At 37.1% G+C, this 18,051-nt stretch overlaps 1 protein-coding gene across 2 annotated transcripts in view; it reads left to right on the top strand.

Moving 5' to 3' along the window:
* The window catches only part of YWHAE (tyrosine 3-monooxygenase/tryptophan 5-monooxygenase activation protein epsilon), a 33,816-nt gene extending 18,673 nt beyond the window's left edge, over positions 1-15,143 (top strand). The window contains exons 2-7 of one of the 2 annotated variants that reach the window (XM_052657132.1): positions 3,108-3,307; positions 6,628-6,734; positions 7,381-7,587; positions 9,625-9,761; positions 12,524-12,570; positions 14,187-15,143. In XM_052657132.1, coding sequence (XP_052513092.1) covers positions 3,108-3,307; positions 6,628-6,734; positions 7,381-7,587; positions 9,625-9,761; positions 12,524-12,531 — 659 coding nt within the window. In that variant the 3' untranslated portion in view covers positions 12,532-12,570; positions 14,187-15,143. The remainder of the gene's footprint in view (positions 1-3,107; positions 3,308-6,627; positions 6,735-7,380; positions 7,588-9,624; positions 9,762-12,523; positions 12,571-14,186) is intronic. The other variant, XM_052657131.1, reaches the window with a different exon arrangement.
* Positions 15,144-18,051: the final 2,908 nt, after the last annotated feature.

The raw sequence follows: 18,051 nt of genomic DNA, 5'->3' as shown, positions 1-18,051 counted from the left end.
CCTGGGTCTTAGTTGTGGCATGTAGGTTTTTTTGTGTTTTTGTTTTTTTTTTTTAAGTTGCAGCATGTGGGATCTGGTTCCCTAACTAGGGATTGAGCCCAGGTCCCCTGCATTGGGAGCTTGGAGTCCTAACCACTGGACCACCAGGGATTCCCTGCTTTTAAACTCAGTAATTAAAAAGCAGGTAACTCAAAAACTGACAAAGCATCGAAAGGATATTTTCCAAAGAGCATGTACAAATAACCAGTTAGCATATGAAAAGATACTCAGCATCATTAGTCATTAAGGAAGTGCAAATCAAAATCTGAGGTACCTCTTGATGCCCACTAGGATGACTTTAAAAAAAAAAAAGGAAACTAACCAGTGTTGGTGAGATTATGGAGATATTAGACTCATCCTCACTTGCTGACCCTATTTATAGTTTCAGTTTTAAGTATATGTTCAAGAGACTTGTGTGCATTCTTACATGAATGTTTATAGGAGCATTATTCATAATAGCTAAAAAGTGGGAAGTCAGTGTACAAAAGTACATTAACTGAACAGGTGAATAAAGTGTGGCATAGATATATATAGTTGTTTAGTTGCTCAGTCATGTCCATCTCTCTGCGAACTCATGGACTGTAGCCCACCAGGCTCCTCTGTCCTTTGGATTTTCCAGGCAAGAATACTGGAGTGGGTTGCTATTTCCTTCTCCAGGGAAATCTTCCCAGCCCAGGGATTGAACCTGCATCTCCTGCATTGCAGGTGGGTTCTTTACTGCTGAGTTAACCGGGGAATCCCAATTTTTAGATATTTTAGTAATGTTTTTCCATATATAATGTTGTAAAGCTCTGTAATTTAAAAGAATTATCGTCCTTTGTTGGTGTGGCTAGGTTACTTTTTATTTAATTTTATTTAAAAATTTATATATATTTGGCTGTTCTGGATCTTTGCTGCTACACAGGCTTTTCTCTAGTTGCGGGGAGAAGGGGCTACTCTAGTTTGTGGTGCTTGCGCTTCTCATTTTGGTGACTTCCCTTGTTGCAGAGAATGGGCTCTAGGGTGCTTGGGCTTCAGTAGTTGCAGTGAGAGAGCTTGGCAGTTGTGGCTCCCTGGCTCTAGAGCACAGGCTCCATAGTTGGAGCACACGGGGTCTAACCAGTGTCTCCTACGTTGGCAGGTGGATTCCTTACCTAGTAACCTTAGCTTTTACCTTTACCTTAGCCCTAGGTTACTCTTTAAATTGCTTTGTTGGAGAACTAGTGTGGCAGTGAGCTTGAAATGATACCCCTTAACTCCTAAACACTGCCACAGTCATTTTTCCATGGCTGTGGTTAAAAAAAATTGGATGTTTCAAATGAACGCTCTCAGGCTCCCACAAATGAATTAATGGTCTTATTACCATATATGCTCTGGTATTTTTTTTTTAAGCTTCAGAATCGCCTTAAAAAATTCAGTGGTATTGAAGTAAGATTTTATAATATACCTAGTTTACACATAAAACTGTTTTAGTAAATGTGTTCAGTTGTGTAACCACCATAGAACAATTCTACTTCCCCAAAATTTCCTTTGTACTCCTTTGCTCATCAGCCCCTCACTTCACCCCCATGTCTTGATAGCCACTTCCTTTTATAGTTTTACAGTTTTTTCTCTAACTCGATTTAAGTGGAATCATAGTGCATTTAGGTCTGGCTTTTTTCAGTTAGCATGGTGTTTCTTAAATTCATCCATGCTGTTACTTGTATCAGTAGTCTTTTATTCTTGAGTAGTATTCCATTGTATGGATGGACATTTGGGGTGGTTTTCACCTTTTGAATATGATAAATAAAGTTGCTCTGGACATGTGTATAGTTTATGGTGTAAGAAAGTACTGCACGGTTTTCTAGAGATCATACCATCTTAATATTTGTATTAACTTACTGTATTAACTCCCTGATATACTTCCTGGAAATACAATTTTTGAAAACATCATTTTGTGGGATTACACATAATTTAGCATATCATTAAGCAGTGTTTCATAAAGTCACCATCTTCATCATATACTTATGTATTTATTATGCCTAGAATGTATGCTAAGGATGTTTGTAAAATGCAGATCCTTGTGTCTCATTACCAAAAGTTCTTACTCTGTGAAGTTGGAGAGTCACATGGTGGTAACGACATTTAGTCATTTTCAAAACCATAGTTTTAATTAATATATTTGTTTAATTCTTTGCAATTCTTTGTATTTATTTCTTTGCCCGTGTCAGATCTTAGTTCCCTGATGAAGGATCAAACCCGGGCCCCCTGCATTGGGAGCACAGAGTCTTAGCCACTGGACCACCAGTGGACCACCCGGGAAGTCCCTTCATTAATATGTTTGTTCAGTTAGTGTTTCTTGAGGGGATTTTGGTTCTTCCTTTGCATTCACATGCATTTTATTACATTTTTTTCCCCTGTACTCAAGATCTCCCAATGTTTATGTGGGCCTCTTTGTTTGCTCGCCATCTAGTGGTAACAAGTAAAAACCACCCAAATGAATGAATTCATAGGTGGTGGACAGTCCCCTTCTAAAGGAGGAAGGATTGGAAAATCCAAAGATAAGTTTGTGACTAACGAAAATGCTCACTATATGTTTGCTATATAAATGAATGCCCTTTCCTCCCATGACTTTTTTGGGGGGGGGGTAGGAATTCAGTATTATTTAGTTGGGAAATAATTTGAGAGAAAATGCATTTTCTATCACTTCTTTTGAAAAATGCATTTTAGAGCCTGTAAATTTTAAACTTGTCCTAAATGGCCAGCTGAATTACTTTTACTAGGAAATGGGTAGGTGTACATGCCTAATTGTCTTACTTACATGAGAGAGATGCCTCCAAGCCATACTAAATTATACTTGGTACTATATGAAGTCATTTTGGTTCCATACAATTTATATTCTAGATCCTCTTGTTCTGAGCTCTTAATTTACTTTGTCTTTTACATGTTTTTTAGTTTTTTTGCTCATGCTAGTTTGATGATTGTGAAAGCGATATTTTGCTAAAAAATGTGTCTTTTGTTTTACATTAGCTGGACAGAAAGATTTACTGTGATAGGGATGTTTTAACAAAACTTAGTTTCTAAGGTCTGATTTTTCTTTTCACTTATAGAAATGGTGGAGTCAATGAAGAAGGTAGCAGGGATGGATGTGGAGTTGACAGTTGAAGAAAGAAACCTCCTATCTGTTGCATATAAAAATGTGATTGGAGCTAGAAGAGCTTCCTGGAGAATAATCAGCAGCATTGAACAGAAAGAAGAAAACAAGGGAGGAGAAGACAAACTAAAAATGATTCGGGAATATCGGCAAATGGTGAGATTGTTACATCCTAGTGTTAGAGTCGCTCAGTTGTGTCTGACTCCTTTGTGACTCCATGGACTGTAGCCCACCAGACTCCTCTGTCCATGGGCTTCTCCAGGCTAGAATACTGGAGTGGGTTGCCATTTGCTTCTCCAGATGATCTTCCCAACCCAGGGATTGAACCTGGGTCTCCTCTATTGCAGGCAGATTCTTTACTGTCTGAGTTACTGGGTGGCCTGCATATCCTAGACATATCTTGTCATATCCTGTGGTTTAGTCGCTAAGTCATGTCCGACTCTTTGCGACTCCATGGACTGTAGCCCACCAGGCTCCTCTGTCTATGCGATTTTCCAAGCAAGAATACTGGACTGGATTGCCATTTCCTTCTCCAGGGGATCTTCCCAACCCAGGAATCGAACCCAGGTCTCTTGTATTGCAGGCAGATTCTTTACTGACTGAGCTGTGAGGGAAGCCCAAAGAATGATGTCTGAGGTGTTAGACTGTTTAGACCTTAGCCTAGTACACACATTGTTGTATACCTGTGTAGTGCATATTTTATATTTTACTGGATTTACAGCTTTTACTCATCTGGGTTGAGAATTAGAGGCTATACAGTATTTTAGGAGAGAGAAGACATTTTTTTTTTTTCCTGAAAGCTGCAGAGAGCACCACACAAGTAGACAACTAATTTAATCATTATTTCTATTGTGGTGACTACAAAATACTTAATTGAGTAACTTGAAATTACCATTCTGGACAGCTTAACCAATATTCATGTGCCTGTTATGTACATCAGTTGACAGGTAATATGGGTACAAAAATGAGACAGTTAATATCCTTATGGAAGATAGGTCTAGTCAGTTTTTATAATAGAAAATATCAGAGGGTGTCAGGTATTGGTAAATTTATTGTCTCAGATATTATATGTGGGTTTACACTGATGTGTAACGTTTTTCTTGCTGTGGCTTTTGGTCAAGAAAGTTCAATCTAGTGCACTGGTTCTCAAACCAGAAGTGACCTTGCTCCTCAGAGGACATTTGGTAGAGACATTTTTGGTTTTCACAACTTCAGTGGGTAGAGATGAGGTTACTGCTAAGCATCCTATTAGGCATAGAGTAGCCCCGCAACTGTTGAGTGTTGAGAAACTGATTCTAAACACACTTTTAAAAGTACAGTGGAAAACAAAAAAAAAAATACAGTGGGAGAAATTAAAAAAACTGTCACAAAGTTAGCATGGAGTGAATTTGGTGGATAGAGGGAAAGGGGAAACAGCATTTGCTGACTTACATGAGATATTTCTAAATTACAAAATATGTGTGCAAGTTACTGTATTTAATCTTTAAATGACCCTGTAAAGGGTAGATATTATCCTAGTTCCTAGATAAAAACGGGTGTTCTGAGTGATTAACATACCTGGGATCACATAGAAAGTGGTGAGCTGGTACCAGTGTGACCATTACCTTCAAACACATTGGAACGAAGACTATGGATTGTCGGTATTCAGGTTGGTGTTTCAGAGGGATGAAGAAATGAGGAGGTTGAGAGTGCTGAAGGGAGAAGTCTGTGTGCTAGATTGTGGGATTTGGGGTAAGAAGGAAAGGAAGCAGGAAGCAAAGAGAGGAACTGATAAATTGGGAGAAGATGAAAGAGTCAAGAGACTGGAGGTCTTGATGTGTCTCTAAGTATAAATAACAGGAGTAAAGGAACTAAAAAAAGAAGTTGTACTCCAGTAGTAAAATATTGGAACTTAAAAATTCCAGGCTAGAATAGCACAGTTAAGAGTGCACAAATAAAGGTCATGGAGTTGAGGTCAAGAACTACATTGAAAGGAACATGATAATGCCTTGGTGTGTGATACCAGGAATTGGAGAGGTAAGCTGTAGATACTAGTGAATGTGGGTGAAGGGCATGCAGAGATCTATTGATGACAGAAATTGACATTTTAAAACATAGTGGAGGAGCTTCCAAGGGAGGAAGGGTTTGGAGTATTAAAACAGTCATCCTGAGTCAGTGAGGACTCAAGAGTCTGAATTCAGAAATCATCCTCCTCTTAGAGCAATCTATCTCTACTTGAAAAGCCATAAAGAAGGTAGTTCATTCAGGAGAGAGCTGGTTTTACTTAGAATCAGTAAGATAGAAGATTAGTGGGAGAATTATTTACAATGGAAAGAAGGTTGCAGAGGGCACAAAATGAATTTGGAAAGGTTAAACAATGTCATTGTGAAAGAGTGAAAGTATTATTCACTCAGCTGTGTCCCTTTGTGACCCCATCGACTGTGGCCCTTAAGGCTCCTCTGTCCACAGAATTCTCCAGGCAGGAATACTGGAGTGGATTTCAGTCCCTTCTCCAGGGCATCTTCCTGACCCAGGGATCAAACCTGGGACTCTTGCATTGCAGGCAGATTCTTTACCATTGGAGTCACCAGGGAAGACATTGTAGTAACAAAATTGAGAGAAGAATGTATATGTGTGTTAAGAGGTAGTATGTGTTGTTGGCATGATAAACGAATTGAAATGAGTGGCAGTGTTTACTTCAGTCTGTGGACTTTTGATGTTGTAGCTGGTTATGGATCTATCAGTAAGGTGTTTTACAGTTGAGCATAATAGTGGTTGGGCTTCCCTGGTAGCTCAGAGGTTAAAGTGTCTGCCTCCAGTGCGGGAGACCCGGGTTCGATCCCTGGGTCGGGAAGATCCCCTGGAGAAGGAAATGGTAACCCACTCCAGTATTCTTGCCTGGAAAATTCCATGGACGGAGAAGCCTGGTAGGCTACAGTCCATGGGGTCGCAAAGAGTTGAACACGACTGAGCGACTTCACTTTCATTATAATAGTGGTTAAGGAATGTGAGCAGCGGAGGCAGAATGCCTGGCTTTAAGTTTTTATTCCATCCCTTAGAAACTGTGAGCCTAGCCATGCAGCCTACTTGGGTTCAGGTTTTCACTCTGCTTCTAAGTTCTTTAAGTTAGTTATCTTTGGTCAAATATGGTGATCTTTGTTTTCCTATGTAAGTGGAGACAAAAGCTAGTTTTTTAAAAAAAGCTAGTTAATATGTTGCATTCAGTAAATAGTAATCACAGTCTTCTATAGCTGAACTGTGAGTTGTCGCGCACCCCCACCCCCACCCCGCACATCACTTAACTAATGGCATGTAGGAAGAAATACTTTACATAACCGGAAACAGGTTTTCTCTGCTTTTGTATCAAGAGTGGAAAAGGAGGTTTGGAGAGGGATATATATGTTCTCTTTAATATGGTTCTCTTCTCTAAAACCAGAGATAGAATGTGATAATTTGTGTAATTTCTTAAATAATTTTTGACTTTTTTTATTTTTCAGGTTGAGACTGAGCTAAAGTTAATCTGTTGTGACATTCTGGATGTACTGGACAAACACCTCATTCCAGCAGCTAACACTGGCGAGTCCAAGGTTTTCTATTATAAAATGTAGGTTCTATACTAGAAGGGAAGATAATCAGATTAAATAAATCAGATTAAATGTTAGCTGTCTTAGAATCATCGATTTTTCATACAGATTTTTCAACATTCTATTTAATGTTGGAAGGATAGTTAAGAGGAGTGATTCTCAAGACTTAGTTTTTGAATACTCATTTGCAAATTCACTGCTAAGAACAGTCAGTATTACTGCATTTAAGATGGTCAGACAATAGCTGTAAAAAATGTACTAAATTTTATGTTAACCTATTTATATATTCATTTGTTTGTGTGGGGGATACCCGCTAGCTGTAAGCAATGCCTTACACAGTTCAGTCTTAACATTTTATATAGTTTTTTTTTTCCATTTCATTAACAAACTGTTGTGCTGTTCTTTGTAACCACTTTCTATGTTTAATTCCGGTCTATCGAGTGATAAAATTTGTTGATTTTTTTTAATGTTTTCAGTTAATTTCTCTAGGATTTTGCTTATACTTGGAAATGTGAAATCTGAGTCATTCCTGAAAGTTTTTGAATTATTGAAATATATACATCTTGTTTCATGTTTTTTATCACAACTTGATTTTATGTAATAGAGAAAAATTTTTAACAACTTTAAATGCTGTGTTTTTGTTCTTGTTGTTTTGTTTTGCTTTAGGAAAGGGGACTACCACAGGTATCTGGCTGAATTTGCCACAGGGAATGACAGGAAGGAGGCTGCGGAGAACAGCCTAGTGGCTTATAAAGCTGCTAGTGATATTGCAATGACAGAACTTCCACCAACACATCCCATTCGCTTAGGTCTTGCTCTCAATTTTTCTGTATTCTACTATGAAATTCTTAATTCCCCCGACCGTGCCTGCCGGTAAGTCTCTAAAGAGAAAAAAAACTCTTGACTGTGAAAGTGAAAAAGGTTACCCCCCCAAAAAATAGCTACTTGTTTTTCTGTCTTGTTCCCTGGGGCTGCTTTCCTTGACTTGGCCCTGTAATGAAGAATTTTGGCTCTTAACACAACTGTTTTGGATGATACAAAGATAGACCTATTTCAGTTCACTAGGATAGTAGTTAGGATAATTATGCGATGAGGAAAAATTTGATTGGTAGAGTGAAAAGAATCTTGTTACAGAGTAGGAGTAAGGAATGAGGGATTTTCATAATAGAATTATCTTTATTTTTGCATATTAGCTTTCAGTCTTTGTCTCCTGTTCAATATAGTTACGCTCTTAGTATGCATACTGTGTTGTATTTTCTGTTGTAAAGTTTGCCATCTTAAAGTGTTACCCCATTTATACTTCAGGTTATTCCCAATTTTGATACATAAATTTAAGGAATATATGTACGTGGTTTTTTATTTAAGTATACATGGCATGAAGTTTATCATTCTGTGTTTAAATGTGCAGTTCAGTGGTTAAGTGAACACCCCAGTTAAGTGGGTGTGCACGTGTGCTCAATCATGTCCGACTCTGACCCCTTGGACAGTAGCTCCTCTGCTGATGGAATTTTCCAGGCAAGAATACTGGAATGGGTTGCCATATCCTATTCCAGGGCATCTTCGCAACCCAGGGATTGAACCCAGGTCTCCTCCTGCACTGCAGGCAGATTCTTTACCACTAAGCCACCAGGGAAGCCCGCCAGTTTCCTTTGTCCATGGGATTCTCCAGGCAAGAGTCCTGGAGTGGGTAGACATTAAGTACACCCACAATATTGTCTATTGCATCTATTTCTAAAACTTTTTTATCACCTGAAACAAATTTGCCACTAAACAATAACACTATATACACCTCTGTCTGATTTTCTGATAATCTCTTTCTGTCTATGAATTTGCCTATTTTAGATAAATCATACAATAGGAGTACGCGTTACAAAGTAACCTCGGTGTTCTTGGGTATGTAGGAATCAGATATTCCCTGAAAGAAGAGATTTTCCAGCTGTCAGGTGGATTCTTTTGAATGAAAAATCAATATTAATTCATCTAAAAACTTTCTAAATGGCTAGTTGAGTGAGTTCAAGCAGGTAATGTATCTTAACTGAAGAAGCTATGGCTGTTCAGGGATAGTATTGGTTGACTCTTTGATTGCCATTCTCTAGCCGTTGCACACACAGCTTCAATCTAAGTCCTTTCCGTGCTTCTGCTTTAATGTGAAGTATGCCATTTGTGCTTTTTCTACCCATTAAGATTGTTCAAATATGACTTCCTAATTTGCTTACCCTCTTGGGTCCCTGAAGTACTTTTCTAGGTTGGCACTTCATTTTTATGTTACAGTAGCTATTTATGTCACTCCCTCTGTTTTTGGTGTTTTTAAAAAGTTCATTGTGGACTCATTATGTCTCTTTGCTCTTTTTCCTACCTGTTCCCAGCATCACTTGATGTACATAGTACACAGTACTCAAAAAGTAAAGGTGAATTTTGTTTCTTAACTGTAGTAAATGGCTTATATGATCACATTTTTGTGGGTTTTTTTTTCTTTCTTGCTGTGTTAACCTTAAATTTTATTGGATTAAATTGTGAGATACTGTCCCAGAATTTTTTTTTGCATTAAAACTTTATTAAAGTTAAAGTGACTAGAATTTGGAAATACCTTTCACATGCATACATTTTGATGGTGGCTTGGATGGGATTGGGTCTGCTTGTCAGAAGCATAGTAATAAGTGGAACTCCAGCAAAAGTTTCACTAGTTGCACAGTTGCTGGATTACAAAATTTAAAAAGGAGTTTCATTAGTGACACCTGTTTTCAGTGCCTAAAGCATTGCAGTGCCAAGCATTCAGTGTCTAATAGTGTCTAGTAGTGATAACTAAAGAAATGACTGAGATTTAACTATGTCATTTCTAGAATCTGTTTTTGGACTTGTTTAGTTTATTTCAGACTTTTTTTTTATAATACATTATGTGAATTCTTGTAGGTTGGCAAAAGCAGCTTTTGATGATGCAATTGCAGAACTGGACACCCTGAGTGAAGAAAGCTATAAGGACTCTACACTTATCATGCAGTTGTTACGTGATAATCTGACACTATGGACTTCAGACATGCAGGGTGATGGTAAGGAGACTGAAGTTAAAATGTGTCTCTTTCAGTTGTTGGATCTATTTACTCATAGAAAATTGGTATTTCTTTACATTATGCTGTAACTTAGACTCAGCCTACCCTCCAAACTATCAAATTTTAATTACTACCTTTACAGGAAATGGTATCAAAGTACAGCCTTACATTTTGGTCTGTAAGATAATAATGTAAAAGGCCTGTTTTGTTAATAATCAAAGATTTAAAGATTTTCCTGTCATAACATGGGCTAAACTTAGTTTTCTGTTCTATCAGTTTTGAAAGATGGAGAGGAAGCAGTTCATATTACCATTCCTCAGATTCAATTTTAGGGATCTAAGGTTAATTGTATTTTACTGTTGTCACTGTTTTGGCTGAGTGGCAATCCTCATTTTAAAACTTAGATGGTTATAAGTAGATATTTATGGTTTCTTTTCTGTGTGGAAATCTTTTATCTAAAAAAAGACTAATTTCCCTCTGTATTCTGTACAACAGATGAAACACCCTGCTCATATAGATCCTTATTTAAGAGATCTGATACAGTCTCTTTGTTTTCTAATGTTGTTGTTGTAAATAGTTACTAGAGCATTTTATAAAATTTAATCTTGTGGTTGGGAGTAGGGTAGGTGCTTAATGATTATTCCAGATGTTAAAGGACCAAATTTGTCACATTTCTTGGTTTTAAAGAATATTTTATTCTACTCATTTCTAAAGAATTGTTTTTACCCATGATAGATCATTGAAAGGGTGGGGGAACTGGACGGGGAGATGGACACAAACTAGTGTGACATGATAATTATAAGAGTGTTTGTAACTGGCTCTGGTGATACAGGGAGTGGAAACAACATTTGTCATTTTTAGTTACAAATCCTTTAAAAGTGTATTACCCAAACTGAAGCATGTTTTGTATTCCTTGAGGCTAGATGTAGTTTCTCTTGGTCAGACCAACATATATTGTATTTGGAAACATAACTTTTTAAAGATGTCTCTGAAAATGGATGTCAGGGAATGTAGATTGGCACTGAAAGGACAGAGTCAGATTTTAGAATTATCTTACTGTCAGTGAGAGTTAGGGGACTCTGCTGCTAAAATGCAGTAGCTCTGTGAACTATTTAGAACTTGACTAGCTTTGGCTTGAGATTTGTGGTGCATGTGACTTACTTGCGCACTTCACCAACAAAGCCAGATGGAGTCACAGGTTACTTTTTGTCAGCACAGCACTGCAGGCAACCACTATCAGTCTGTGGGACTCAAAACCAACTAAACCATCTCTGAACTAATGACTGGGGTTCCTTCCAGCTTTAAATTCTATTGTATTCTAACAATAACTACTAAGAAGAATGGCCAGATAGCTGTGGACTCTTCATAGTCACCCCCAGCTCAGAGAAGACTAATATCTCTCTGCCTGTTTGAGGGGATAAAAGGAAAAAGCATGTGGAGAGTTTGGTAAGCGGTATTGACCTAAAGTAAGCTATACCTCTTTGATCTCTTGGGATATTTTTTGAGGGTGAAAAATACCAACAACAACAAACGTGATTTTGAAAAGCGGGTTTTTTTTTTGGACACATTATTTGGTACAGATGTCACCTTTTATAAAGTTGCTAGATGCCAAAAATAAAAAAAATAGTCTGATTTTCTGTTATCACTCATAACCAAGAATCGATTAAGGTAGATTGTGATTCCATTTATACAGAATCAAAGATACTCTTTCTTGGTTATCAAGCATGTTTTATTAAATGGATTATTTAAAAATAAAATATCTTTAAACTTACTATGTTTTCATAGTTGGGAATGTTCTTTGTACAAAATGTTTAATTACACTTTAGGGTAGATTTCTCTTTAAACACTTAAACTAGTGAAATTCAGTTGCATCAATTCCTTATGGTTTCATAGATCAACCAATTAATTAAATTTCATTGAGACAGATAAATTTTCCTTTTAAGAGGTGTGTTACAAAATATTTGGAATTAAGAAACATAGTTTATCTTGAAAAATTCAAGTGGTCTGTTGAAATCTTAGCAAAATAAACAAGGTGTCTGAAATTACAAATTGTTGATACTAGAAAATTATTTGCCAGTTTTGCTAAAAGGTGTAAGGTATTACATGTTAAGTTGGTTTTGTGATTTAGAATCAATGCTGAATGTAGAAGAATTTGGGTTATGAAGTTAGGATGTTACTTGCACTTAGTTTAAGGATTATTTAGATTGTTTTCTCCTTTTTTACTTTAAATGTGAAAAGTGGTGTAAAAAACCATTTGAATTGAGGGTTTCTAAACAAAGAAATCTATGAAATTTATGTTGTTCACAAACCTTTACTTATACATGCTTGTATTCTTTTTGCCTGCAGAATGTTAATGTCTGTCTGGGTCTGTTCAAACATAATCCTTTAAAGGGAGCGCCACTTTTTCTCATCAAGCAATTTCAGTCCTTTTTCTTTGAACCTATGATCAGAGGACTGTTTAATACACATGTTCATAGAGAGGAATCTCTGCTTGTTCCCTTCTCCCTTCCCAATCCAGAAACTGGGCAAGGAAATACATATCTGAGGAAACGTTTTCCCCCTTCTGTATACCTTTTAAGAGGATATTTCATCCTCTTAAAAAGGAACAGATTATTTCTTAGAGTGAAGTTCATACAAAGTAAGATTCTGAAATCTGATTCCCCTAAATCATTGGTGTTTTCCTTTGTCCTGCTCTTGGTTTATTTTTCTTGTAATGTTGCTTTCATGTGATTGTTCTCCCTCCCTCTCTCCTTACAATATAGATTCCTAAAGGAAAATCCAACTCTTCCTTTCCTAAAAACTCTACTTTGTAAGTCATCATCATGGCACAGTGAATTCTGCTTTTAGTTTTGGTTCTTCACTAATCATGCCTGCATATCATCATCTTGTTGCTTAAAAAACTGCCTGTTATACATCCCAGGATGCAAAACCTTTTAAGACATTTATGATCTGCTACCCCTGTCTACTTCTGGTTGAGTGTGACTTCTTTGACAATGTTTTTACGCCAGAGTTACTTGGAACTTTTGGCAAATCTAGTGGTTGCTTATAAGTAAATTAAGAGTGTGCTCTATTGATGTATGTTAACCGTATTTTGGCAGTGTATTGCTGTTGAAAATGAGTGTGAATGTTCTTACCATTTCTTAAGTTTGAATACATTATTGTTCATTGGGAGAACAATTGGGTGGTCCATCATTTCTTCCCTCAGTAAATGGTTGTTTTTGTCTTTTCTTTGCATGTCTTTCTAAATGTGAGTCAAAAAATCTTTATGTACCTTAAATACTTTTTTAAAACAATAAATTGCAAACATTTTTATCACAAAAAAAAATGTTGACATGACTAAAACTATCTTTACCCTTACTGCAATGACAGCATTTATAGTATCAAGATCTTTAAGACAAGACCATTTAAAAGTGTTCCTCAGAGTTTTGCTTTCTGTCTGTAGGGAGCTGGTCTTAGTGTCATTTTTCCATTCTGAATAAATAATTTAACAAGCAGTATGAATGGATGAATTATCTGAAGTATCATGATTGTTGGATTAGTTAATTGATTTTTCATTTATTTTGATCAAACTAGTAACTACTTAGGACTTAATGGTTTATTACAGCACAAAATAATTTAACTTTTATCTGTTTATTTTTTGGCAGAAGCCTGCATGCTTCCTTATTATGGCTGTCTTATGCTTATTAATAGGTAGATGACTGGTGAATAGGCTGGCTTTCGATTGCATGTCATAGTGCAGTTGAAATTCCTCAGGCTAATTAATAATCATGTTCAAAGGGGAGAGAAAAGTGGCATGAGAGAACTGGTCCAAATGCCCTTCTTTAATAACCTCAGTGGTCTGGTTTACTTTGAGCATGCTGTTCCACTCTGGAGTGAGAGATTTGGTTTATGGTTTGGTGCAATTGTCCAAGATACAAAGTGTGTAAAATATTCATTTACAAAAGCAGAATCCTCCAACTCCTTTGAATCATTTTACTGCTCAGTTCTCATATTGAAATGTTTCTAATGAACCTTCAGATCAATTAGATTTTGCAAAAATTTATAAAATACTCTTGGTTCTTGAAGAGGTGAGGTTATTGAGAAAGAGTATTTTGACTCAAGATATACATGAAAGCTTGAAAATCATTTTAATAATGTGGTTACCTTGGCTGTCTACTTAAGAGCTTTTTTAGCATAAAAACATTGACTTTTACTATGCATCAATTTTTTTTTTTTTCATCCTGTTGATCATTCAGGACCTTGATCCAGCAGCACCTCTTGGCTTAGGCATCTAAGGTGTCAAGGATGGTAGAAGTCCTTTGCCTGTCTGTGTTTATACCAGTTGTATTAAATATAAGGAGTCTTATGCTTGGAATGATACCTTTGTCTGTCCCCACAGCAACCTAGTTTAGTAGGTTATAAATTAATTGTCATTCTTCTTTGCAGGTGAAGAGCAGAATAAAGAAGCGCTGCAGGATGTGGAAGATGAAAATCAGTGAGACATAAAAGCCAACACGAGAAACCATCTCTGACCACCCTAGACCTTCCCATCCCATCCCTCTTGGAAATTCCCCCATTGTCACTGAGAACCACCAAATCTGACTTTTACATTTGGTCTCAGAATTTAGGTTCCTGCCCTGTTGGTTTTTTTTTTTTTTTTTTTTTTTTTAAACAGTTTTCAAAAGTTCTTAAAGGCAAGAGTGAATTTCTGTGGATTTTACTGGTCCCAGCTTTTAGGTTCTTTAAGAACACTAACAGGACTGCATAGAGGCTTTTTCAGCATTACGGTATTGTCTCCTGCCAGATGTGGCAAGATCACCATTAGAAACAGAAATTACATTCGAAAGCCATTAGAATTTTACATGATGCAAGCATCTAAGAGAAAGGTTAATCACACTATATTGGTGTATGTGGTATCATTTTCCCTTTTTCTAATTGTTTAAATTGAATTTTATAGCAATGTTTAAACTTAATTGGATGTTAGCTTGAGGTGGTAAAAAGGTTTTTTTGGAGAGTTGTAATGGTTTTGCTGTAAAAAAGTGTTTCAAACTCTGCTGAAATGTTGCTGAAAAGCGTGGTGCTGGTAACAGTTCAACAATCCGTGGCTGCTCATTCTTGCCTACTTTTACTCTCCCTCTGAAGCAGGTTAGCGTTGAAGGTGGTATGGAAAAGCCTGCATGCGTGTTCAATTCTTTGTTTCTTCTCCCCTCTCCCCTTGGGCCCCGCCCCTCCCCTCCTTCGCTCGCTCAACCTCTTTTGTTCAGTATGTGTAACTTGAAGCTAATTTGTACTACTGGATATCTGACTGGAGCCACAGATACAGAATCTGTATTGTTCTTACTGAAACACAGCATGGATTAACATTAAACTTAAATAAAACAAACCTAAATTAAAAATGCCAAACATTATTGTGCCTCTATCCTTTTTCCTTCTACAATAAAATCTCTCTAGTCTAAATACATTGATTATAGTTTTTGCCTGAATGTGAAGAAGATCTCGTTGGTTTTTTTTTTTTTTTTTTTCTTCCATAAATCACTTGTTTCCCAAAAATGATGTATGTTTCTGGGGGGAAAATTACCTTTATGTAACCTGGTTCTGAAGAACAGGGAGTATAAATAGTGCAAGTATCCCGTCCTCTAAATCAGGTAACAATGTGATGTTTATTTTAATCGTTAAAGTGCCAGTGTTTGTTTTAATACCAAATTACTTAAGGATCATCTAACATGCAATTTTTGGAGTTGTACAACTGAAGGCTGGGGTTATTCTCCGCCTGCCCCAATGAGTGGCAGGAATAGAGAAGAATTAAATAGATTCTCAGTAGTACACGTACACATGGTGAAATAGTAGTACAGTGGTCCTCTTTATTAGCAACACTCGATGTAAGTAATATCTTTGAGAGAATTTATGCAACAGTGTGTACAGATACTTAGTTAATATAGATCATTTTATGTCAGGCATTGAGGTCGATCTCATTTGACTGTCTCATTGATGTACTCCTGATTTGGCGGGGGTGGGGGTGGAGTTGACTACTCTTGAACATTGAGCTTATTTCCAGCTTTGCATTTGTAAATGCTGCTGCAGTAAATGTTTTTGTTAATGGTCTGCTTAAATAGTTGCCTGTGTATCTGTGATACATTTCTAGATTCCCTGTGTTAGAAAACAACTTTGCAATTGGTAAATGCTATTGGGTTGGCCAAAACATTGATTCTGTTAGTGACTACATTGATCAGTAAAGTTATTGGTGAAAATATGTTTTTTATTTTTACCGAATGAGCCTTTTGGCCAACCCAGTATCTTCCCTCAAGTTATTCCACATTATAGCCACGTCAGCAACATACGAGAGTACCAGCTTCACTGTGCTCAACTCATTGCTAAATGAGATATACCAAAAGTGTTTCTTGGACTTAAGTTCTTTGTCGTTAAGACTTGGGAAATTAATAGATGAGTGATGTACTAGTAGTTCCTATTAAAATAAGTATGTAGAATGAACAATCATATTTTTGTGAGTTGTTTTTCGATCAGATAGTTGGAGGTGATCACATACAAATTATACTCTCTGGAGCTACCTCCAAGAGCTAATCAGATGACTTGTTCTTTTTCCAGCAGTATTTTTGCCAACTGTATGCTGCATTTCAGTCCAACACTAGAGGAATTTGTAAAACCCTTCCTGCAGATTTTTAAAGAAGCTGCTAATCAGGGTTTTGCAGGCTGCTCCCACACTAATGTGTGGATGCCTGGACTTGGAAGAGTTCACATGAACCAATAGGTAATCTTTTTACAAAATAGTCTGGTTTGTGGAGGTGATTCTCTGTTCAGTTGAGTTGTCAACATGAATTTGCTAAGTGTAAGAGTTCCTTGGTTGCCTGTGTAGACTTCGTTATATGTATTCAGCGAATTCAGGATGCTGTGAGCATTTTCAGTGACGTAACAGTCTAGGTATGGAGAAAAAAGAGCTTGCCATCCAAAGAAAACAATGAAGAGACATCAGAAGGAGACTTTTGTTTGGTTATCGGTCTTCAGAAAGATCCTGTCAAAGACTGGAAGGCAGTCAAGTGTGGAGACTGCAGAAGTGTGACAGTGTCATGCCACTTCCTGTGTCTGGTCTGGGAAGGTGCAGTTTTTTGTTTTTTGTTTTTTTTTTTTCCAGTTCTTGGTTTAGTCATCTGTGAGGATCAGTTGATTTAAATAGGAACTTGACCGTTACAAACTTGAATGTGATTAATCTTTTAATTTTGATTTTTTGGTTTAAAAATGAAGTTTTAAACCCAGAGGTTTTCTGAAATCTTAGTAGTAACAGTAAATGGGTTTATACCCCTGCTTGGGTATTGAGATGGGTGGCCAGAAAAGAAAATCGAGTTTTGTTGCATTCCAGTTAGACTAGAATGAGTTTTAAGTTAGATTGTTGTAAGGGTGTCTTAATGGAGTAGTATAAACACTGCCACCCTTGCTCCAGATGAATGCTGTTTGTGAGTTACAAAAAACAAAAATACCCAATTAGCTGCTATGGTATTGATACTAAGACAGAGGGGTGAGCATGCTGAAAATTTTGCAATAAAGATGAATCTTTGAAATTTTTAACATGTTTGCTGGGTTCCCTGCTAAGGTTCTGGGAAGCTTCACTAGGGAATTGCTTTTCTTTGAATTTAAAATTTTCTTCTTCCCCACTGGAGTGGTTTTTTGTTTTTGTTTTGAGGTATAGTTGATTTATAATGTGAATTTCAGATGTGCAACATAGTCACAGGTTATACTCCCATCTGTAGTTAATAGTGTTGATTATATATATTGGAGAAGGAAATGACAACCCACTCCAGTATTCTTGCCTGGAGAATCCCATGGACAGAGGAGCCTGGTGGGCTCCTGTCCATAGGGTCGCACAGGGTTGGACACGACTGAAGCGACTTAGCGTAGCGCATATACATATATAGTTTGTACCTCTAAATTCCCTGCCCCTATCTTGCCCCTTCCCCCTGTCGCCCACGCCACTAGTGAAAAGGAATTGTGAGCTTTTAGAGGAAGTGGTGATAATGGATCCAACCCAGATCAGCAAAATTAAACCCTGTCATCTTGTAGCTCTCATTTCTTTGGGATCCTAGACTTGTGATTGATAACTGATAGCTAACAGCTAAGACTGAGTATCAGCTGTGTTCAAGGCATTGCCATTAGGTAGTAGGTACTACTACCTAATGTAGGTAGTGCATAGGTCCTTAAGTCAGGTGAGTTCCATCTGCATTTTGCCAATAGGAAAATGGATAGTAGTAGTCGAACAGAATTCAGAGTTGGGTTTGTATGACTGAAGAGCCCATGCTCATAA

The sequence above is a fragment of the Budorcas taxicolor genome, chromosome 19 (assembly GCF_023091745.1).
Source record: "Budorcas taxicolor isolate Tak-1 chromosome 19, Takin1.1, whole genome shotgun sequence".
NCBI lineage: Eukaryota > Metazoa > Chordata > Mammalia > Artiodactyla > Bovidae > Budorcas > Budorcas taxicolor.
The sequence above is the reverse complement of the archived record's forward strand: the minus strand, read 5'-3'. Positions and strand labels throughout refer to the sequence as shown.